The 25,366-nt window shown below is 38.9% G+C and overlaps 1 protein-coding gene across 2 annotated transcripts in view; it reads left to right on the top strand.

The window, feature by feature from the left end:
- The window catches only part of opcml (opioid binding protein/cell adhesion molecule-like), a 222,705-nt gene that overhangs the window by 162,185 nt on the left and 35,154 nt on the right, over window positions 1-25,366 (top strand). For both annotated transcript variants that reach the window (XM_068331713.1, XM_068331712.1), the window contains one exon: window positions 13,553-13,678. In XM_068331713.1, coding sequence (XP_068187814.1) covers window positions 13,553-13,678 — 126 coding nt within the window. The remainder of the gene's footprint in view (window positions 1-13,552; window positions 13,679-25,366) is intronic.

Raw genomic sequence — 25,366 nt, forward strand, 5'->3', positions numbered from 1 at the left:
CAATCAGCTGAGACAGGTCAGATGTGTTTGAGAGCAGCCTGGCCCTGAACACAGACGGGGGAATTACCTGAATATCATTAGCAGGACTTCCAGACCTTAAACTGTGATTTATTTCCCACAAACCTAATGGGATGGAATCACTGCCTTCATTTAAACAGTAGTTGAAGGTCCTGTAACTGTTGGAGACAGTGTGGTAATGGGCTTCATCTTGTATGCAACCCCAAATTGTCGTCTATTGATCGCCAAACTACGGAGTGTTGATTACTGGATGGAGAGGTATCTGGACATTGTTGGGGTGTCTATGAGCAAAAAATGGATCCCCGCAAAAACTGCTCCCTTTACTTGATACACCTGCATGTGTATACGCCCCTGGTGTGTCTTACACTAATAAAGGGATCTTTAATCTTAATCTTTGAACGCTAAATCTTGATTGTTTTTGTTTTTTTTCCAACACTTGCAGGTAACGGTAAATAAGTTGATGACAAAATCAAATTTCATATATAGATGTAGAAGTAGGAGGCAATTCATAACTAATTACTAATTGATAACTTTAACTAAATTCAGTCCCAAACCCCTCTACTGTTTGTGTAGAGGGGTTTGGGACTTATTTGCAAGGCAGGAATGGATTAAAATTATTTTATTTATTTTGAATGGGGAAATGTTTGAGTTATGAGTTGTTTGACTTACTAGCTCAGTCACAGAACAAATTCAACTCGTATCTCAAGGTAGTACTGTATATTAGTGGGCCACCAGAGTACACAAAGTCAAGGTATTTTTATAGAGAAAAGGTTGGCTGAGATTACAAAACGTGTAATCTGTTGCTTAGGTGTTATCTATTAGACCTCCGTAATAAAAACAGAATGTACTCTAAATGGTCAATCCATGTAGGGTTATCAACTCTTTTACAATTTAGAGCCACATGGAGGCCAATTAATTTTCAAGCACCGCATCCCATTTTCTTGACTGGAAGGACACTCCAGAGGACACTTCAACGAGAGAGCCTTTTATCACACTATCTTGCATATTTGGCAATATTAGATGGCCGTTTATAATGTTTTATCTGCCATAACTGCCATTCACAGAGTATTACAATATGCTCTTATGTTCAAATTTGACAGGGAGAAACAAAACAGGGAGTAAAAAAATAAAGAATTGCACTCACCTGTGCAGTCACCAGGCAACTCTCTGCTGGAACAACCTTGGAGCGCGATGGAACTGAAGGAATTAACAGACAGACGGTTTGTCCTTCGTTGTTGGAGTCCTGACAGCTCAGTGGTTTCTCCAAAGTTCTCAATTTCGAAAGAGTGAAATTGAATGTATTTAAGGTTTTATAGAACAAAACTAAGAGAAACATTATGGTGGAATAAAGCTGGATACTGGAGCAGAGTGTTCCTGGGTGTCACTGACTAATTTTATCACTGATCTAGTGAAACTGGATTATATTTTAATAATAAGACTTTTGAACCCTTTTCCCCTAATTCAGCTGTTTGTCTTCATCTCTTAATGATTTATGGAATATACTGAGGATGTCAATCACGTTCAGAGACTGTAATGACCATTAGAGTGACCTGTTGGACCCGCCCCAATGCGTCCTTCGGTTTTTTTGAAGTGTTTGGTTTATTCAAGCGAACAGGACTTACCTTATCTTTCATGGGAGACTGTATGCCCTCAGGTGCTCATTTTATACACAAACATATTGCTATTCCTCCTCCTGCTGTGCCTTTTGCCTCTTGGTCATAGCTGCTAGTACAACTCTTGGGTACTGAGTATTTTCCTAAGGGCTTGCATTGTGTTCACGGCTTTTGTTTCCTGCAGAAGTCAAATAATGGTAATCATAACAATGACAGAAAACTGAACTCATAGGGATTTAAAATGGACAGCTATCCATTTAGTCCAAAATCAATTGTGACTCTTCAAAACATTACAAAACATGTTCTGAATATATCGGCAGTACGTTTTAAAATATTTTGCAGTTTAAACTATCTGTACATTTATATGCTTTATTTATTCATACCACGCCAGGCATCAGTTGCTCATTAGCAGCAGCAGCTATTCATAGGCCACTCTTAAACCAAATTTAATTTTGTCTTCCCTGTGGAAACTCTAAAATGCAGACTTCAGGGGCTGAGTATCGAACCACTTACCTTCTGATTAATGAATGACCAGTATATATCTGAGCCGTAGCTGCCAAGAATGCACAAAAACACCAGATTGGACCATTCCATTCCACTTTGTCTTGATTGAAATGAAAATAGCGTCTACAAAAGGCTCAGTCCAACACAGAAAGAGATGGGGAGAGGTTTGAGAGCAGACACCGTTACCAGGAATTTGATGATTGTACGGCAGCAGCCCATAATAATAGCAAGTATGACAAATAATCTGTATGAACCTGTGCACACTGGGGCCAAGGATGAAACCTGAATGAAGAGTTTAGAAAACAATTTTCATTGACCAGCTCACCAAGTATCACGTCAATAGCAATGAAGTTCAGCCATTAAAGCAAATGAGGAGTGACTTAATGTCAACTTCAAGGTCCAACTTAGAGCATAAATGTTGTAGGTTGGATCTCAAACATCCTACAGAACTGAATTACAGGCAAACAACAACAAATCAATGTTTTATAAAATTCAAATTAAGGCAATTCAGATTTAGTTATCATGATAAATGTGTGTAAATTTTAATAATTCTATCATTTATAACATTGAGTAAAACATGCCCCAGACAGAAAATGATCACAAATGGTACCAGGGAATTCAGTTAAGTTTCAGGTGTTATCTACCAGACCTCTGTTGTGTTTTGTAGTGTAGTCCATGCACTTTGCTTGGAATGTGCACTGAGTACAGCTTTAGCAATAAAATAAATAAACCAATACTAAAAAGTTTTATTTCCTACATTTTTTTCTTTGTTTTGTTTTGCTTTCAAGGCAAACATTAAAACTAGTTCCTGCATCCATTCTCATATGGTTTAGACGTGAACATAAAATCGTCAGTATTGCTGTCTTCCACTAATTGATTATTTAAAACCTGGGAACAGAGCGACATCAGTATTTAATTGCTGTTGAAAGAGAAATGTTAATTTACCAGCCATAGAATTTATAGAATGCATTCCCTCACAGTCTGATCTTACACTTCATGGTCTTGACAGTTTCTTTATCTAACATCACCTTAACCAACCTGAATGATTCCTTAACCAAAGAGTTTTATTTATACTAACAGTATGCTCATTAATATATCATGAAATGTCATTACTATCCAGGACACATCTATGTAGTGAAGGTTGCTTATTGTCATATCCAAGGCGATTATAGTGAAGTCAAAATAGAAAGCTATAAAGACATTTTGTTGGAGCAAAATGAAATGTAATACTGTGCAAACAGACAGACCATAATGATGCGACTGGTAAATCAGGCAGTGATGCTGTCAGCATCCTGTCAAAGGTATCCAGACATCCTTAGACACAACTCCTAGAAATAATATCTTGCCATAAATATTTTACAAAAGTATCATTGAAAGGGAAACATAATAACTGTCTGTCATTTTCAGGGAACGTGTCAGGGAATGTAAAAGTATTTGCAAACTAGATAATAAAAGATTCAGGAACACAAGAACACCCAGTTCACATCCTGACTCCTGTCATTGAACAGTATCTCTTCCCATGGTTAACGGCAAAAAAAAGATGTGTGGCAAACTTCAACAGTCACAGCAGTGTGGGGGGGCTGTGTTCCAGCCGCTAACGGGAAGTAATCGCTTTGGTGAAAAGTATACTCAAATGCTCTGCTGGACACTGAATGTTTTGATGCTGCAGGAAAAAGACTATCATCAGGCTTAGCTCTGTCAATTGCTGTTCTCACAAGAAACGCCGTCATGGGGGCCGTTAAGAAGTGGTGACAGTGCACAAAAGTGTGGGTCAGTGAAGGAACACAGCCCACTGAGACACTCCAGGGAAACAGCCTTTGTGTCGCCTCTGCAGAGATCTCAAACGAACCTGCGAAGGGCTCACTTTGAGACTCCACCGTCTCTTTTACCATCTTGAGTTGTTTGTGAACCTCTTTATACTTTCAGTTCAAGACATTTATGTAACCTCTGTCTGATTATCAGAAGTCCACAATAGAGTAGAATTTAGACTTCAATAATATCGGAGATGTTTTAGTTTTCAATGTGGACTAAACATTCCACGGTCGTGTTAGCCCTTGTCTCCTAAAATGGAATAACTTTCACCACACGATGGACAAACTGTAATTGCCCACGAGAACATTGTCTCATCCACTATTTAAAAAGCATACTTTCACTAATAGCTTATGTAAAATGGCTTCAAAGCACATAATGGAAAATGTGTCATTGGACATGAACACCCAATACTCCCAAAAGTATAATTCCAGTAAAAAAAAAAGTTGTTGTTTTTTTGTTTGTTTTTTAAAGCTGTAATTGAAACCTTAAGATTGATTTTTGTCTTTCCTCATAATAAAGCTGTCATAGTCATACACAGGAAATGATGGCTGTAGAAAAAGGCTCCATACGCTGTATGGTTGAACACTTTTCTTGTGCAGGTGTAACCGTCAATTTCCTGTTTCCCCTTCATAGTTGTGTCACGTGTAATGATTAGCCGCTGTGTTTTCCATTTAAGGCCCGGGTTGCTCTCCTCCGTTAGAGGGGAAAGGGCATTGGTCCTTTCATTTCATTTGACAGTCTAGTGAGGTCCAGAGGTAATTACAGAGTAAAAACTTTTTCTTTACTTGCAAAACACACATAATGAGGTGAAATATTCCACAATATTAAAGTTAACCAAGGAAGGCCTACTCTATATGCTTTTCTTGTGAAGCTGCTTCTCTTTCCCAACGCTGCTGGAGGCGTTAGTAGTTTGTTATGGGATGGCTGCTTACACGTGTAGAACACATGCAGGGCCCATTTGGTTTAATTCAAATAAATTCACTGATGTTTTTATTAAAAACCACAGTTTGCACACGTACAGCGGCGTGGTGACACAGTAGGTAGTCTCACAACAAGAAGGTTATGGGTTTGAGTCTCTTCTGTGCAGTTTGTTTGTTCTCTCCGGGTTCTCCCACCTCTGAAAACAGATTACAGTCGTCTCATCTACAAAATTATGGATGGATGGATGTTTGCACAGTTAATTATTTTGTTCAGAGACATTTTTAAATCCCATTCTGAAGTTGTTGTTTTTTTATAGCTGCAGGGCCTAATTTTGAGATGTTTAAGCATCCTAATGACTTCTGTTGATTTGCATGAGATGTTTTCATCAAATGAAAAGGGTCAATATTTAACAATGACACAATTATTGGTGGATAGTCAGTCTGTATAATTTGACCTGTAAACCCTGCTAGAGCTGATGGGGCACATTGCTAAGGAGATTATCTGTTTTAGAGGTGTAAAGCAGGTTAGTAATGCACCCCCTCTGGACTGAAAGGCAGTCCATTGCGAGGCCTCAACCAAAGTCTGTTTATCCAATCAGAGACCGCCAAGCTGAGAAATAATGGTTTGCTATTGGAGACGGTCTATCTCTAGTAAAGTATCTGTTCAGTTTTGGTGCAGCATACTATTTTTGTGGGTTAGAAAGTGGGATTTTGGAGAATTGCTATATTCCTGTTGTCTAGTTAATGATGCCAAGAGACTAAGACAGGAAGGACATGTATAAGTGTTTGTTACTTTGACTTTTTTGAATTTCAGATCTTTGTCAAACAAGATTTGTACTCCGTCCATAACTTGTCTTTAATGTGAGTATTTTGAAGCCTGTATCGAGTTTGGCTGTCCACAACATGCTCAATAACTCCTTCCCCATGCAACTTGACTGATCTGTAATTTATTACCCTAACACATTTTAAATGAAGAGCATTGCATTTGTCAAGTCCAAAGGTCATCCCAGTGTCTGCTGAGAATGATTCAACAAGAAGAATTTGTTTCTTCAAATTGGATTCTCCTTTTGAAAGGAGTTGGATGTCATCTATGTAAAGGAGACGAGTGAGAGGTGTTGGGGATCTGTGGTCTGCAGCTTCTGGAAGGTTACCCTCCTCTCTGTTGAGGAGAAAGCTCAGTGGAATAAAAGAGGACCAAATGAATAAATATCATTGAAAAATTCCTCTATTGATTGGAATGGAACCTGTCCTTGAGTCAAATTGAGTCGACCAGCAGCTCAGACTTCAGTAACAAAAGTAGTTACTGAAGTCACTTGAAGAGGCAAAAACCATCTGCAAAGACGGTTTTTGCCTCTTCAAGTATCATTTTCTGGACCAGCACTTGATCCTTGTCATGTGCCTTCATAGCTCCTTTCTGGTCCTGGATGATCGTATCACTGGAAGAGCAGAAAGACGACACAGTCGTAGTTAAACACCCTGTAAGGTTTTTGTACACTGTGTTCAACCATGTGATAGGCAATGGTTTCTTGAATGTGTCAAGTCTCCTTGCTTTGGGAGAGGTATTGTGTGACTTTCACAGACCAAGGGGGAACTTTTCTTATATCCAACAAAGAATTTCAACAGTAAATTAAATGTTGTCGGACACATGGAAAGCCAGTTCTGAATGCGATCAGGCCCTGGAGCTGTGTTAGATTTGACTCTTTCCCTGGTTTCATGCGACTCTTACCTTCATATCAAAGTTTGTATTTTTGATGTTCCTGTTTAAAGTGTATCTTTGTTCCGCTTGAGTTCAATAAGGTCAAATGTGTAAGTGGCTAACGTCTGGTGTCATCAGCGCTCACTCCATACTAACATCAGCCAGGAATATCAGAAGGGAGTGAACTTGTCAAGCACAAGTTGGTCACTTTGACAAGTCTGGTTCCGGGTTCGAATCCCTGTCTGCGGTGTTTGCATGTTCTCCCCGTGTCTGCGTGGGTTCACTCAGGGTTCTCCGGCTTCCTCCCCCCTCCAGAAACATGCACTACAGGTTAACTGGCCAGTCTCAAATTGTTTGAGGTGTGTGTGCGTGTGTGTGTGTGTGTGTGTGTGTGTGTGTGTGTGTGTGTGTGTGTTTGTCTGTCTTTCATGTGGCTCTGCGGTGCGACCAGCTGTTAATGTAAAGGGATGGATGGATATTATCTTACTGTACCCTGTATTATAATTAACATTCCTCCACTAGTTCATGGAGAACTATACCGTCAGAATTTGACCGAGCTGTAAGTGAGGCATCAACAGTCTGAATGACACCTGACGCTGGATAGTTAATTGTGTAATGGGACACAGTGTCGATGCAGATACAGAACGTTTTACGGTTTGTTTAACAATACATCACCAGTTTTACTTGTCTAAGCTAACACACAGGATGGAACCCGACTCCATTTGAATTTCCTCAGTAAACCGTTCAACCAAACTGAATCGGAATGTTAGGTGTGAAATCACCCACGAGACTGAATCTTATTCCTGAACATTTAATATGTTTCATGTCGAGCCCATTATGGAAAGTCTTTGAGGGGGAAAAAAAAACTTTTTAGATATGCTAGCGATGCTAGTGGGTGTATTGGGTTCCATTGTGATGCACAAAGGCATTACCATGAGTCATGTGTGATAAGTTGGAATAAAATTGTATTGTTTTGCAAAACTGAACCTCCTCTAATTTAGAGCTTTTGATTTAAAAGTCATATCATATGACATAGAGCATTCCCAGAGCATTCAGGACCCAGATTGGTTTTTTTTTGTGTGTGTATCGTAATAAAGAGTTGAGAATTGAATTACACAAAATGTATTTTAAGTTGCCCTCTGTGGGATGTAACATGAACAATCGTGAACCCAAACCCCGTATGGGGTTAAACCAGACGCTGTGTGTGGCCCTCAGGAGTTCACTGATGTTCTTTTTCTTGTGGATGGATGTAAGTGTCTGGTGTTCCAGTGTGTGTGACCCGTCAGCTCCATCCTTCTGTGTGAGATTGTGAGTAGATCTTTGTGGGGCCTGATTTGATATGAAGCTCAGATGAGCAGGAAGAGAGCAGAACCAGGGCATCACCTTACACTCTAATAATGTCAAACACCTAACGAGAAGAATGGCCTCCTTTTCTCACAGTTCACCTCCAGTTATTTAAAGGCAGAAGGAAGCAGATAGCTTCACTTGGTTTATGATTTTTTTTCTTTCTTTTTTTAACCATGGCTGCAAAAAAAAAATCTTTTGTCCGAAGTCTTTGCAAAGTCTTTGAAGCTGTGTGAAGATCAGACCGTTATGAGAACAGCACTTTTATGGTATACTTCTGCACTGCTGTGAAATGTCCTTACGTTCCTCAGCCATTATACAACCATACATTATCGTTATTACAGCGGATGCACTGATATCCGTGAAGTTATTAAAGGCACACAACTCCTGCTGGCACCAGACGCTACGCTCTTAAAAGGCTCTCAAGCTGATGTAGAAAATGTTCACTTCCTGACCAACTGTCATTCTCCAACACAAGGATACACGTGTGCTCACCTTTGTGGTGGAAAGTGTATAATGTACGATTTATACATGAAATGTTAACTCCTCCATCAGAACGTGCTGCCACTCAAATGGGCCACTTTATTTTTCTTTAATCTGTCATTGCCAAGTACGCATTAACTGTTTTGTGACGTAATCTTGAAAAAATATTTTTTTTGTTAGTCAGAAAAATAGAAGAGCATACTCCAGAGAGCATACTTCTGCCAAGGCCAAATAACCAGCGAGTCAATAATACGATCTTTTGGCATTTTTACACATAAGGAATTAAAATCTATCTTTGCAGCCTGTTGTCTGGTGTTTTCCCATTCTGATCTCTAGGTATTAAACTGTATTTACAGACTGGATCAGGCTGTGTTATTTGGTTCCACTTTAGTGCTGCTGTCATTATTTTGGATTGAAATTCTGGAACACAAGATGCAATAGGTCCCCGATGTATGGAAGCCTTTGAATAGAGAAAGCTTGGAAGTTTTGAAGGCAGGTGTCACAGTGTTCATTCCACCAGCCAGTGGGAAAACTGACCTAGTTTTTTTATTTTTTTTTACTATTGTTTTCCTACAACACAAAGCATGAGCAGTCCCCAATGTGTTTATCACACTTTCCAGGATGGGATGTTTGGATTTCTGTGGATCCTTTTGCTGGAATAGTTTTTGGAATAAAGATAAAGAAGAACCAACACGAACACACTAATGATACTCACAACTTTTTTTTTTTCACGGATGACTATTGTTGCCAGATGAATCAGATTTTCAAACAGGCTGTCAGTGATTCTTTTCATGTTTTAGAGACATTGTAATTAGTTATAAAAGAAGGTTTAGTTTATAGACTTGGTTTTGGCACAAGCTGTGATGTTGAGACATGTCAAAGGTTTTTATGATAACCCTCAAACAATTGTTGAAAAAGCTTTTTTCTTTCATTTATTTATAGATTTTTCTACGTTTCTATTAATTCTTTATCTCATTTCTGTTTGATATGAATGCTGCTATAGGCTGCTTTTATGGCATTTTGAGCATTGCATAAAATCAATAGCTTCACTGTGATTTGCTTCAGAGGTCATGCTCCTCTACAAAATGCCGTTAACAACGTGCTGGTTGTAGATTTAAAATGATAAAATCCCTGTAAAGGATCTCATGTGGCGTAAAAGTAAAGCATGAACAAAGAGTGATTTTTTATAGAAATCTGATGTAATGTAAATGCATGTCATCAGTGGGAAGAATGGAGATCAGCCCACTCAAGACTGCAAACTCTAAATGTTAATAATGCTTTGTCTTGACTTTCAAGGTCCTCGTCCGGGTTCTGATTACTTTTAAAATTAGAACTGATTTACAAAGCGAACTGAATTGCAGCCATAAGGTAAAATTATCGGAAACATTTCTATTATTTCAAACATGCACATATTTAAGAACAATCAATGCATCGAAAGCAACACAGAATTATTTAAAAAGAAAGAGACAATGATTGGCTGGTGTCATCCCCACAAACCTTGACCCTAAAGAAATGGATTGTGATGGAGACAAACAAACTGCTGCAGGAATATTTTACTCTGGCCCAAAAAAGAATGTATTTTTATTAAGTCCCACATATGTTTATATTTATATACACTGATCCCTCGTTCCTCGCCGTTAACACGTTCCAGGAACCACACGCGAATAACGAATTCCGCAATATAGCGATAAAGTATTTATCTTATTATTTACAGTAATTTAAACGTTTGGGACCCCCCCCCCCATACTGATATTAAACCACCTTCTATCTGTATCACCTTTAAAACACTCTGATAGACTGTTTAAAACACTTTTGTCTCTCACTAATTGAGACTCACAGAACGTAGAACACTTCTGGATTCCGTCAGCCAATAGAATGTCCGTACGGTATCATGTGACTGCCTACCAAAAATCCGCAGTGAGGTGAAGTTGCGAGTTTTGATTTGTGAGGGAACACTGTATCTACGTTCCAGGGTCCATGAATTATGGATTTAAAAATAGCGTTGAATTCATTGTGTTGTTTTGCCATTCAGTTGATATTCTAGTATTTCCTGTGACTCAAGCGCGTTCAGCACGATAATGGGAAGCTGTGATTTTAACCATCTGGCCACCGGCTTTATCACGCCGCAGGACGCGTCACACGCTCCTATCACAGATGTTCTCTCTTTCTTCTCAGCTGGAGATCGGCGTGGTGGAGAACATCAACCCCGCTGCGTCTCCAATCACGTGCTTCATCCCTTTCTCCTTTAGAGCCTCTTAAAAAGGCCACGTGTTAAGTCTCACCCTCGGTGAATGGCTGCATAACTCTACACTGTTAGTTTAATTGCTGTAAAAACAGAAGCTCTTATTTGTGAAGCAGGAATTGTCTTGGATCAGGTGACGTGTGGTGAGGTTGGTGGCTGGAGAGACACTGACATCAGAGTGAGGTTTATGTATAAACTATGAATCAGTTCAGTTATGCTCCATCCTTCAGAGTTCTGTAGATATTCTTTGTTATATTATTGTGATATCTTAATCTGCTCTTGAAAACAGAGGAAGTGTATAGAATGCTGGTACAACAAATGTCACCTTACAAATATTGTATCAAGTCACATTTTAGTCCACATTCATCCGTATAATGAATAATAAGATTGTCTGATAGACATCATGGCAAAAGTTTGAAAACCATCTTATCATCTTAAAAAGTAGAAGAGACAGAGGGTAAATGATGGAGAATAAATACCATCATAGATGTTCTTTCTGGCCTGATTTAGATCACACTTCATTACATTTAGAATAGACTCATAATAAGACTGGACAATTATTATTGACGCATGCAAAACAACACTGATGAACGTGAAACGTATTGGGCTATTACACCCCATTGTGACACCCCTGATAATCACACTTGAGTAACCCCCAACCCTCTGAAGACTGCATGAGGTGATTAGTGCTGCATGTGTGAGCTGAATATTATTATTTTTATTTTTTTTTGTAGCGGGACTCATTTGCATGGAAGGGCAGCAGTTTCCTGTTAAAACGTATGCATATTTCCTAATTTAAATATATCCAGATAGCAATGGAACACTGAGGGGCTATTTTCTTGGCAGAACACTCACGCACACCAGGGGGGCTTTTTGCCCTCGGTTGGCGCTGTAATAATTGTTTCTTGTGCGGTTATGGTGTCAGTAAAAGCCTTACAATCCTTAAGTGAATTTACCTCAAATGGTAGACCAAAAAAGAAGACTTAGAAATTCCTATGACAGTAATCTAATACAATTACTACTGAAAACCATGTTCTGCTGACTTCCAGTGGTAGTACAGTAATTATCACCTTGTTGCAGTGATACGAGGTGTGCAGTATGTGGTGGTGTTATCACTGGGGTTACATGTTTATAACCACACCCTCAGTCGTTTCTAAAACCCTGCTTTTGTGTTTCCAGTGATTACACACATTTCTGTTCTCAAGCATTTCAACTTGTAAATTGACATCTTTCCCTAGAGTGACTCAAACATTGGAATTTAGACAATCAGTGCAAGTTGTCCACCAAATAAATTCATCAGATTTTACTCTTTTCTTCTTTTTTACACAACCGGTACATGGAAAATCTGTATCAATAACAAGACAGTTTGAATTTCTCATGTATAATATAAAAATAAAAGAAGATTGGGTTCAGCAAAAAAGACCAAAATGCTTCCTTTGAAAGTTGAAAAATCAAATGTGCAAATTTTTGAGACATTTTATGTTCAATAAGTGTTATCTAATGATAAAAAATATTTTTTGCAAATTTAGTAGTGATGATTTATAGAATAGGTGAATCATTAATGTGGAAAGACAACAATGGTGAAATAAGTGCAAGCACTTTTGTAAAAGGGTATTGGACAAAAAAGATGTGCTACTGCTATAAATATAATGTAAACTGGGCTTCATGTCAATTTTTTTTAGTGGCATTTAAAAGAGAACCTTACACAGAGCTCTAAATCAACCCACTGGACTGGATTTAGCCATGCATGCTAATTGAACTGGTAAATCTAAAGGTCAGCATGATGGAGAGTAGCATATCAGTCTAGCTCAGATTTCCTAATGCAGACCACTCATAATGACCAGATCATTACTTTGTTTTATACTGAAACTAGAAAAAAAAAGATCTTACTTTAAATAAACCTGGATGTGTCAGTATTGACATGATACCCTGTATTATTATTATTATTATTATTATTATTATTATTATTATTATTATTATTATTATTATTATTATCATTATCATTATCATTATCATTATTATTATTACTATTATTATTATTATTATTATTATTGTTATTATGTTAAAACAGTGACACAGGGCTTCATTAGGAAATGAGTACTCTTAATCACATTAACACTTTACTTTGTTATTTACATTGACATACATTAAAATCTCATTTTAAACCAAAACTAGTCCAACTGCTCGGACTGTTCTTCAGAAATAAACAAATCCTATGATGATCAAGATTAAACTCAACGACTTTTGTTTAGAGTGGTAGTGTTTTATTATGAATGTCTTAAAATAAAAAATAATTTAAAAAATTAAAATAGCCTAGTATTCTTATTATTATAATGAGGTCTGCAGCTTTGTAGACTGTTAGATTATGTTTGCTGTAGTCCCTCCTCCTCTCGGATATGAGGTGGGCCCCCTGTCGGGGTTCTGGGCTGGTCTCTGGTACACGGACTCTGAAAGACCCGGGCCTCGTTGGCTCTGGGTGTGGTTGTCCTCGAGCCAGATGATGTGCCCACCGTCCTCTGTCATTATGTGGTCCAATGGCAGGACAGGGAGCCTCCTTCTGGGGCTCCCTGTAGGGGCCTTGCCCCAGTCCCTTGGCAGACTCTCCTGTCCTGGACCCTAGCTGGCTTTTCCTATGGGTGGGCGTGCATTTCTTTCAGGGGGTCGTTGCCTCAAGGCATTCAAGCACAAAGGGACCCACAGCTTATCATCCCAAACTGTGGGTCCCTGCCTGTATGGACGCTTGATCATTCATGGTGGAACAATGTATGTCAATGTAAATAACTAAAATTAAAATTGTCTGGTTTGAAGTCTCAGAAAGACTGTGAGACCTGGTGGCTATTTCTAAGCCAATGCTGAACGTTGAGCCCTTTGCTCATGTGTCCCGTTAAAAACATCAATCACTGTTTTTTTCTGTCCCCAGTACCCGCCAGGATCACTAACATATCGAAAGACATCACAGTAAACGAGGGAAGCAACGTCAACCTCATGTGTCTGGCGGTGGGGCGGCCCGAAGCAAACGTCATATGGAAGCACCATTCACCAAGAGGTAAGACGCAACGCGGGGTCTCATCAACAGAAAATGTTTATTTAGTGTGGAAATTGTCTATCAGCCTACAGGAAACAGAGTTTTGTTTTTTTTTTACTACACACCTGCATGTCTACATTTCTGCATATCTAGATACGTCCTGAATCAGTCAGACCCAACTCTGTCTTGGGTCTGACTGGGGAATTATTCATTCAGTTCCATCAATCCATCCATTTTCTTGCAGACGAGACGATTGCAATCGTCTCGTCTGCGGCCGCTGATCTACAGTCGGCTGTGAGCTGGGCTCCGTCCCGCCTCACAGCCGACTGGGATCGGGGTACCGACTCCAACTCCTCGTGGAGTCACACAAAGGACAAACTAACACACAGATAACCCGCTCTTACAAATTCACCTGAGCTGCATGTTTTTGGAAATGAGAGGAAGTCCAACAACCCAGAGAGAACCCACGCAGACATCGCCAGAACATGTAAACTACACACACTGGATGGTTCTGGGTTCAATGCCCTCATCAAGAGACACATCACTACCCACTGCACCACCTCAACGTCAAGAGGTCATAGCAGCAGACATGATGGAGTCTTATCTGCCAAATGAATCAGGTGCTTATGAACACAGTCTGTTTCTACTGATGTCACCCCTGAACTGGTGACTAAAATCAACACATGCATTTAAAAATTGTGCAGTTTTGAGAAATGTATTACTTGGTAAGACGTATATTATAAACCATTTGCATCTTGTGTATTTGCAAGAATTTAGTTTTGGTTTCCTTACTTTTAAATGTGTTATATAATAACACTGGTTCATTCCCAAAGTGTTACAGGAAAACATTTTGCAACTGTTTCACCTAATTAACCAACCACAAAAAATATATGAGACTATTAAACATCATATTGTGCTGAAAAGCTATCTATTGCTACTATTTTACTGTAATTATTGGGTCTTCTCGTAAACTGAGTAAATATTATTTATTTGTGATACTGAGTCAGACGTGAACTTAATCTTATTTTGTGCATCATGATGTTGTCTTTCTGAACCCTCTGTTCACACCTCCAACGTTTGCTTCACATGAATAGTTTCCTTCATACAAAACAGATGTTTACTTCCAGTAAACATCTTATTCTTCAAAATCTGATCATGCAGTACCCAGAAGAAGATTTCATGAATAAAATAAGACTTGAAGGGAAGCCAAGGAGCTCCGTACACCTGTATGTGTTTGTGTGCATGTGTTATGTGTTCTAATTGTGTCAGCTCTGTGTTCCCATGTGAGCATTCAGTGGTGAATCACACACACTGAGCTCTGATATCTAGTCTCCAACATGGCAGGAACGCGTTCAGGCTCCCAGTTCCTCTCATTCTTTAATCGTGATCCAGAGGAATCTGGATCCACCAGCGTTTGTCCTGTTCCCACCTCATCCACGTACCGTCACTACATCCCTCCTTAATATTCTGTCTGAATATCCAGACCTCCCCATGAACCCTTCCTAGAAGTGAAAATTGTAAACAAAATAGAACATTTTACTGGTACAAAACCAGCAGCCAGATGGTTCCATTTACCCTGACTATACGTAACAGTCCTCTGAGGTTGGAGGTCATTTTTTTCTTGATTTTTGATCAATGAAGAATTGTCACTGATTTAACAGAGACTCACAGAGACTCAGAAGTCTCACATGTTAGCTGCACACGTTAATCTGTGACTGATCGCTTAGCAACACGGTGTCACTGTCCACAATTTATACAAAGAAGGTAAGAGGGGGTGGCAGGAGTTCAGTCCACTAAGTCTGGGGCTGGACACCGGGGGGGGGGGGGCTGGTTCAAGACCCGTGTTGAGTGTGAACTGATAGTGGGAGGTGCCCCTTCACCCCTGATTACTGCAGAGGCGCCTTGAGCAAGGCACCGTCCCCTTTAGAAGTTTCTCATTGAGGGCAGAGCACAGAGGACCTCCCCATCACTTACATCACTACAGCCCCCCCCCCTTGTGTGTGTATGTGTGTGTGTGTGTGTGTGTGTGTGTGTGTGTGTGTGTGTGTGTTACAGACCTGTACACACCATATATATATATATATATATATATATATATATATATATATATATATATATATATATATATATATATATATATATATATATATATATATATATATATATATAAAATATACACACAGTATATAGTATATATACAAAGAACTAATTACCAGAGTGTGCTAGAGTGGACTACCTATTTCCTTATGGGGATTAATACAGTTGATTAAAACTGAATTATTAAAGAGATAGAGAGAGAGTTCTCTTTATTATTCTGTGGGTATAGGAGTAATGGGTGGGGGTATTGGCCTCCATCAGTCTGTAATATTTGTTTTTACAGACTGTGTTCCAATCTCAACTCCTCCATTTAAACTGACCCTTGTTTTCCGTTACGTTGTGCTTTTTGACTTTTCCAAGGTTGTGAGGTGAAGTGGTTAGAAACAGATTTGTGCCGATGTCTGGTAAACAGTTTTTTCTCCCACTTCTATAAACTTTACAATGGATTGTTATACATGGAGTACTAGTTCTTTTTAAATTATTGACTACATTATTTGATCTATATATGTTTTTTTTGTTTTTTTTTATCCAAGGAACTGTGGGTTCGAAGTGAGTCTGAAGGTTGTTCATTTGTTCAATGCATATCTAAGAAAATATATTCTTTCTTCAAAAGTTCTCAATAAATATAATAATTTAATGAAGATTAAACATGATGAATAGTTGTGCCCTTTAAATCTTTCTACATCTACCTCTACGTATGTTTTAAGTTTTCCAGACAAATTCTCATGAAGTTGACCCAAACAGTTCAGTCATTTTCTCCATCGTTGGGGTCAATGAATTTTCTTTAATATTTATTTTTATTTGAGTGTTTCTTCACTCCCTCACAGGCATACAGGCTGAATTCACCTCTGTCTCATCTTGTAGGTGGTTTCCTGCTAGTGGAAAGACAGGAAGTCACTCCTCAACACAACGTTCAAGTTTTTGCCCACAAGCAAGATTGGTAGCAAATGGTGCAATAGAATCCAACTTGAGAGTAATATAGAGGGATCTGAAGCAGCCTGCTGTGTGTGTGTGTGTGTGTGTGTGTGTGTGTGTGTGTGTGTGTGTGTGTGTGTGTGTGTGTGTGTGTGTGTGTGTGTGTGTGTGTGTGTGTGTGTGTTTGTCCATAGGGAAGATAATGGGTTTTCTTACTTGACATTTCTCTGAGTTGCACTAATGAAAGGAGAGACTATGTGGGGGGTAATTGGGCAGTGGAAGGAATCTTTGCTGGCAGTTGGAATCTTAAATGTTTCTCTTGCAGAGTGGCATTTTCCCCAAAACTTCCTCACCGTTTGTTTTTCATGTTTGTCACCAGTGATAAGGGACCGCTCCTTTGGAGGACGGTGTTTGTGTCTGTCAGTGAAGACGCCTTTCAGACAGTCTGTAATCTAAAATACGGCTGCCTGGCCTTTTGATAGTTGTGTCCGTGGGATATCATTTAAAATTTCCATACTCACATGGTGTCAGGTACATGAGAGAATGTCGTCTACTGACTGATGTATAGTGACTGAAATATGTGTTAGCATTTTCTATGGAAATGACGAGTGACGTAGGAAAATTAAATCAAGTAAATCACGAGAATATCAGAACCAATATTAGTAGCACCAGCTAATCTCAGCCTTCTCTGTGTTTTCTAAAAGTTAATTTTGTTGTTGTCACATATTTTTCAGCGTAAAATGTAAAATCTGTTTCCAGTTTTCCATCGTGGAATGAAGAGATCCTCAGAGCATCGGTCAAACCCGCATCATTTCTTCTCAGCATCCCTTAAATTACAAGTTCTTTTTAATAGAATTCATTCTGTCTGAGAGACATCATGTATTTTTTATTGTGTGTGATTTATGAGTCTTTATTTGTTTTTCCATCATAATGAAAAGTCATTCAGAGAATATTTTGTTTCTGTCTTTTACACTCCCCCTATAGTTATCTCCTCTGGTATGGGTGGTGCTCACCATTACCCTCACACACAAACACACACACACACACACACACACACACACACACACACACACACACACACACACACACACACACACACACACACACACACACACACACACACACACATAGAGCAGAGCAGTGGCAGGTGAAGAGAGCATTACTTTTCCTGACAACTTGTCTTGTTATTTTTTTTCCTCTAGGTGAGCCTGTTAATTAGGGCTGGGTTTGGTGTCAAATATTTCAATATGTTTTTAGCTGAATTAGGTTTCTAATGTGATGGCCTCGGTGCCGTCGCTGAGTTAACGTGAATTTTAGAGTCACCTGGAGCCAAGATCAGGAGAGTCTCCACACGCCAGCTGACCGATGGACCCATGAAGTCATGATCCTAGAGACACTGGTGGTGATGATTAGTGAGGTGACCTTTGTGAAAGCGAGAACATGGATAAGTGGATAGTTTTTAGTACATGCACAGATATATAGTCTTCCTGTATGAAGTTTGCCCAATTTTTGCTTTTAATTTTTGTGTTGTTTGTTTGGATGCAGTCAGTGAAGGCAGATCTACACTCTACAGAGTTTTGACCGACCATGTTAAGCTAACAAAATTTAATGGAAATTGATGTGGTTTTTGTCAATCGATGGCTTTTTATTTGTATGACCCAAAATCACAAAGTACATTTGTTTCGGGGGGCTGTACAAGCTGGTCTGTCCGTAGGTCCTCAGTTTGAGTTAGAAAAGATTCCCAAGAGAAACAAAAGAGGAAAAAATAAAAGAAAACCTGAGGAAGAGCGTAAGACAGAGGATGAAAACTTATAAAGTGAAATGAAGAGGTGATAACCGAGATGACCTCTGCCCCCTCCAATGGGACTGAGTGTTGGAACAGCATTGTCGGCATCATGACCTTCAAAAAAAGAAACTAGAGTAAGAGGTTTACAGACAGGCCGCTCAGAGGGAAGAGGGGGGAAGAATAAAACAAAGCCTCATTGTAATAATGCAGTATTGTAACAGACACATAATCATACTGACAATAAGTGAGTACTGGTTGAAGAGTATCTGACGAGCAGTGATCAAATAAAATCAGAGGAAGAGGAAGACAGAACACGTTTCGGTGTGTAAGAGGAGTTACCAGTAGCCTAAACCTAAGGCAGCTTAACTAACACTTGGTACAGGTAACATAATCCACCTAAATAATGTCATGTAAAGGTGAATTTTCAATAATGATTGGTCATTGTAGTGTTGAAAATTATATCCAAAGTGTAACAATTTCCCTACGGGGATTAGTAAAGTATATAAAATAAAATGTAAATTAAAATTGTATTAAAAATGAAATACCTTGGAGCTTCACGCCTAAAAAGCTCTCATTCTGAATTGCCCATGATCCTAAGCCCCTACATACCAGTAAATCCTCCAGTACAGATGGTGACATAAATAATAGTATTTGTGAAGTGCAGCCCATAAATGTGTTTGCCTCAGTGGTTGTTTGCGTAAGTCAATTTTAGGCTCACCTTTATTTTGTGCACTGCAAGACACATTCCCCTTGGTAGGGACCACATAAATTATTCACTAGTGTCCACTAATTTTCTGGCTGTTGGCCACTAAAAGGATTAGAGAATATACGGCCTGGGGAAATAGTTTATTCAGGGGACAAAGCACTGTGGATCCCCTCCAGCCATTAAGACTCATTACAGGTGATAGGTTGTGAATGTGTGCTTTCTTAGATGTCTGTTCTTTTTCAGGTTGCTGCAGACTGAATGATGGTCTCCATGCGTGGTGTCGTTTAGGTGTGCTGCGATGGAGCTCACATTTTATTGTTATTGACTCAGTGACAGTCTCAAGCTGACGAGTGATCCTTTTATATAGTGTCCCAGCAGTTAAGAGGACACATGTTCTATAAATCCTGTCTGAGAAATTATATATGCATACAAGGTACAGCAACATGAATCTAGTGCTCTGGTGGAGAGATTTGGAGTCTTTGTCCTGGGAACATCATTTTTCATTATATTGTTCATGAGTCAAATGGCCATGTGAAGTTTAATAAGCGTGTCAAGTCTGAGCGCAGTTTATAAAACCTAGAAATTGTCTTCTTTTTTTTTTAGATGTAAGAAATTAATTGTATGCTTTAAGAAATAATGCGAGGTTCTGAAAATCATTTCTTCATCACTTTTAAGTTGCATGTAGTGTTGAATATTTCTGCCTGTTTTCACTAATTTATGAAAGCGATCAACAGATGATGGAAGCTATTTATTATCAAAGTGGAATTTGTGTTTCCATGAATTAAAGTTAATTTTTGTATTTCTATGAAAATTGAGACTATGCCAGATCCATCAGAAAATACAAGATTTCCATTTTGGGTCTGTAATCTTAAATATAAGCAGAGAGGATGATACAAGTGATTTTTTTTTTTTAGTTGTGACTGTTTATTAATAAGCGATAGAAAGGAAGTTCAAGAATTTGACGTTGTTACGGTGAGTCCATTCAATTTATCCATTCAATTCAATATCCAAAGACTTGAGGGGCTCCTTTATGGTAAACCCATCTGACTATTATCTCAATAGTCGAACAGGAGAAAAAAAAGGCAAATCTTAATCATTAGAAAGGGTAGTTTTAGCTTTTTGTATTTCCAGTTAATATTTTTAATAAAAAAAGAGAAAAAATTAGTTGTGGCTTTAAATGGAATCATAGATAATAATTAATTTATTTGGGGTAGCGGTTTCACTTTGATAGTGACTATACATCCCAATGACATTCACTTCGATGTTTCAGACTGTGTGGGTCTGTCTCCACAGAATTCTGTTTTCTGCCGTCTAACATATTGTTGATTTTGACCAGTTAATAGAATCTGGCAGCTACCTCCACCTCCCCACCCTCCATGACCACTGGTTTTGGAGGGGGGGTGCCCGTCAGAAATCCAGCCCCATCTCCATCGTCTTGGAGACGTTCAGCTGGAGCTCATTCTGTTGGCACATCATGATTTTAATTATTTTTCTGTTCTGATGTAGGAAAGCAGACACTTCTCCAGTATTGACGGTCCTGAAATAAAACTAGCTGGTGGTCTGATAAATACTGCTAATAGTAAAGTGTAGACTTGTCTGATTCAGCTCTATAAATAACATTTGGTTTCATCAAGTAGAGCTGATTGGAGCATGTCTTGATTTGTACAGAAATGTAATTCACTGAATACACTTGTTAAATTCAAAGAAAACACTTCATTCTCAGCTCTGAACAAGCAGAGATTCTTCCAGCACAACACAAACACCTGTTAAATATCAGCACTTCATCTCTGGACCCATCAGTGAGCTGCTGACACGTCTTTCTCCTACAACTCATCACTAACCAGGAATCATATTTATGTCGCTAGTTTGTTTATCCAAGTTGAGTTCCAATAGAGGAGAAATGTATTTATCACTTGCTAAATTAATATGATATTTATTTAGTAAATAAATATGACACTTATTTAGCAAGTTTATCCAAAGTGACCTCCAATAAATACAATTAAAAGTGAAATGTTCCAACCAATCACAGGAGTGGAACTGATTATATCACGTAAAGTCTTCAGAACAAATTCTACCCCCTATGAGCTACATGACACGCTACACGGCAATGAAAGCACAACGCTTTCAAAAAGACTCATCAAACAGTGTGAAGTAAACTAACACAGGGTGGCACGGCTGTGTGCAGGAACACAACTTGTAGAATATAATTGCATGGACTGTCAAGACTTCCTGGACAGGGTGCCGTTCCTGGATCTTGGTTTGAGAGCCACACATACCAACAATACTTTATTTTTTCCATCTTACACACTTTCTGAGAGTATTTCTCCACTTCTGGTGGGCTCCTCTGGCAGCGTGAAGTTTAAGGAACTAAGAACACAGTACACACTTGCAAGGTTGGTTGAAGTAGCAGGACTTTCAGTTGTGCATCTCCAAATATTTAATCTGCTGCAGCTTTTTGCCATAGGGTGGGTTCTTTTTTTGTTGTTCTTTTATTTATTTATTTTATTTTATTTTATTTTTTATAGACTTCTCACACTGCCCTGCTGCAGGCGAAGTGTGCTACACGGTGTCAGAATAATAGAATGGTATTTCACTCACTTCAACTTTTGTGCATAACAAAGACACACAAACGTTGCTGTTCCCTCCCAACATCAACGTAGTAAACAAACAAACAAACAAACAAACATACGTCAGAACCCAGTTCTTCGTGGGTCGCGGGGTTGCTGGACCTTATCCCAGTGGATTTGTGGTGTGAGGCAGGGTACACTCCGGCACGATGCCAGCGCACCACGGATTGTTAAATAAATTAAATAAAGTTTAACATTCATTTTTCATAGTAGTCGTGATTAACCTCCTGAACAGTGGCAATCGCAGAATTATCAGACATGATCATTCTTTTCAAAAAAGTACAACACTCGAGAATTAAAATAGTGACAGTTGCAGGATAAGCAAGGATTGCATGGTGATGGTGATGTGTCTTCAAATAAAATAGGTAAGAAAATAAAAATGCTATCTAGACAATTCACAACTGCTGTGTGATTTCTCAACCTGGAAATAAAATGTTTTTTTATTCATCAAATTGCAATTCATATGCAATGGACAGTCTCACTATCAACTAATTGCCGTCACACAGGAGTCGCCTACACTGTGTGAATATTTTTGACTCTATGACCATTAAGATTCTAAAGACACCCGATGTCAGCTGCTCCAGCGGTAATGTTATCCATTCTTAATTTTAGCAAAGAAAAAACAGGTCAAAGTCAGGGTAATGACAATGTCCTCAAGTGGCTTCTCCTAATGGCTGGTATGTGTTACCTCTATACATTTTAGGGCTGACTGTATAACAGTTCGGCTGGGGGTGCAGAAACATCCTCCGTCTTTATATTTGACATGAAAAAAGAAGTCAGAAATGTGGACTCTGAGCTCACTATTAAACATTATTCTGAAGACACCAAGTATGCATCACCTGTATAGTTTGAGGCCTGTCTCTGCTAGTGTCTAGTTTAGTGAATTCATACTAGTATCATGACCCTTAACATCGAAAAACGTAGGTGAAATGGGAGTAATGTTCATTTTGGCATAAAAACGAATTTTAAAGAATAAAATAAAATTAGCCAATGAGAAAATTCTGCTTACTCCAAGCTGATTCCACAGATTGTGTACCCAGATTCTGCAGGAGCCCCTGCTCCAGTCTGGGGGTCAGGTCACTGTTGTCTCTATTACAACAGAGATTACTGTGGCTTTCACCTTCCATATCTGTTCCAGCTTTTCCATCAGTCCTGACTTTATTCTTTCATGTTCCTTCTTGCTGATGACGGATCATCTTAGATTGCCTCATCCATCACACCTGCCCTCTTCTGTTCCCTGTCAATCACCAGTGTGTTTGGTTGTTGATGACATACTGGAACTTGAAATTGCCAGTCCAGACAAAATCACCACTTGTTACTTTCCATTAACTTAACTAAATAACTTTTTTTTTAAATGGAGAAATTTCAAGCTAAATAATACATTATGATTGTATATTTTTGAGATGAACCAATGTATTCCATGTTTTCCTCATCCAAAGGCTTGCAGGTAAGTGGTGTAGCCCTCTACAAAGAATACGGGGGCAAACATCATGAGGTGGATTATCAAGTTAGTGGTCCCATCCCCGACCCCTGGATTCTACAAATCGGTGTCCGAGGGAAAGATACTGAGCTCCGAATGGCTCCCAGTGGCTCTTCTGTTGGTTTGTGGGTGATTGTTTGAGTTGCATGAATGCCAGCAGTGTGTGGATGTGAGTGTGGATCAGGGAACGCTGGCTTGTGTTGTAAACCACTTTGAGTGGTCAGTCAAACTAGAAAGAAAGGCACCGTGTAAGTACAGTCCATTTAACATTCAATGAAATGGAAACAGTGGAGGCAGCCCCCACTGTCCTCTCTTCAATAAAAATATTACAACACCTCAGCTAAGAGACACTAATGGAGGACAGGGTTCCTTTCATCAGTTAGTTGTAGGTGTTTACAGTTAGATTCAACCATGTTTGAGAGCCCTAGTCTGCTTACCATTTTATACAGCAGAGTGGAACACCATGAGTGTACCGTACACTATATGTAGCTCTGTCTTTAGTTTCAGTCGCAAAGGAATACAATTTGTTATTTTGGGCAATGTACTTCATTTTTGTTTTCTGAACAAATACAAAACATAAAAATAAATTTGTATACTTTGTTTGTTTGATTGATTGATTGATTGATTGATTGATTGACTGATAAAGAACATTTTGAAAAATCACAGGAGAACAGCAATTTTGCACGAGCATGCAAATTGAAGGTCATTAATCACAAAAAATGGAGGACAATTCCTCTGTTGTGAATGCACCTGTGATGGCCTCAGTAAAAATTGCAAGAGTGTGCCTCTATTTAATCATATTTGATCATCTTGTGCTCAAGGTGGGTCACTTGCACATGCATGATGTGATTTTAATCCTGAAAAGTGCAACATTTGGTTCACCTGTCTCCCACTGCAAATGTGTCATCGACAAAATTACAACATAAACCCCAGAGTGCAGAGCAAAGCCTATTTCAAGACAGTAAAATTGCTTTACTAGAGTTAGACTACTGCACAAAGAAACATTCAAGAAAGAAATGCGATACCAGTTGTCCTGCAAGGATTGTTATGAAAGGAAAATGCAAATCTGACTTGGGAAGAACACAATATGCAGCAAAATGTAGTATAACCTACTATTACTACAGAGCCACGTAAAAAAAGTTTGTTTTTTGTAGTAAGAAAAATGTCAGTATCTACATTTCAAAAGGAAATATCCCCAAGAACAAATCCTGACTCTCAGTTTGAAGTTTTCAGGCTCTAGTATTCTTAGAATAATGGGGTTTCCCTCCATTGCCTATATAAAGGATATATGCATGACACACACTTTTAGGATAGTCATTACTTAAAAGATGGATGGATCACCATGGTTCTGGAGGACAATTTGATGTGTTCCCTGTGGAGTGAAGATCTATGTCACGATGGCTGACTTAAGCGATGGGTGTGTTAATGATAAATGTCTCTGTTGAGTTGTTCAGAAAGTCAGCTGCTTGTTTCCATTGGCTCATGAGCAGTGAGAATGAAAGTGGGTAACAAAAAGGACAAAAAAGATTAAAATAAAAGATTATCTCGTTCCTCAGTGGCAGAAGACAGAGAACAGTGTCCAACAGTCAATGCATGTTGATTATATCGCACCAAATTATGTCTCCTGGTCATTTCCAAGAAGACCAGGGGTCTCATCTATACAGTGTGCATATGCACAAAAATGTGCCATGTGCTCTTTTTACAGCAAAATTCAAATTTATCAAGAGTGAAATGACCGTGAAAATACGCATTGCTGCACTCCAACGTCATGGCTGGTGTCGGAACATTTCTAAGGTGATGCTGGGGTGATGCTGGGAAACAAACAGGAAACCAGCTGGAGAACAATAGTTCCTCAGACTGACCATGGGCCTTTGATCACCTTACCTTAGCTTTTTTTATTATCTTTATTGTTTTTAATTCTTTAAACATTTTCTGTTGCATGTTGTATGAAAAGTGCTGTATAAATAAAGTTGATTTGATTTGATTTGACATCCCACCCCCCAACTCTTCCACTGTCCCTTTTCTGTTTCAACCACACTTTGGCGGTGGGCAACCATCCTCCGCTTGACATTCACCTTAATGTCGGACTATTTCTTCT

Source organism: Antennarius striatus, chromosome 13 (assembly GCF_040054535.1).
Source record: "Antennarius striatus isolate MH-2024 chromosome 13, ASM4005453v1, whole genome shotgun sequence".
NCBI classification, from domain to species: Eukaryota; Metazoa; Chordata; class Actinopteri; order Lophiiformes; family Antennariidae; genus Antennarius; species Antennarius striatus.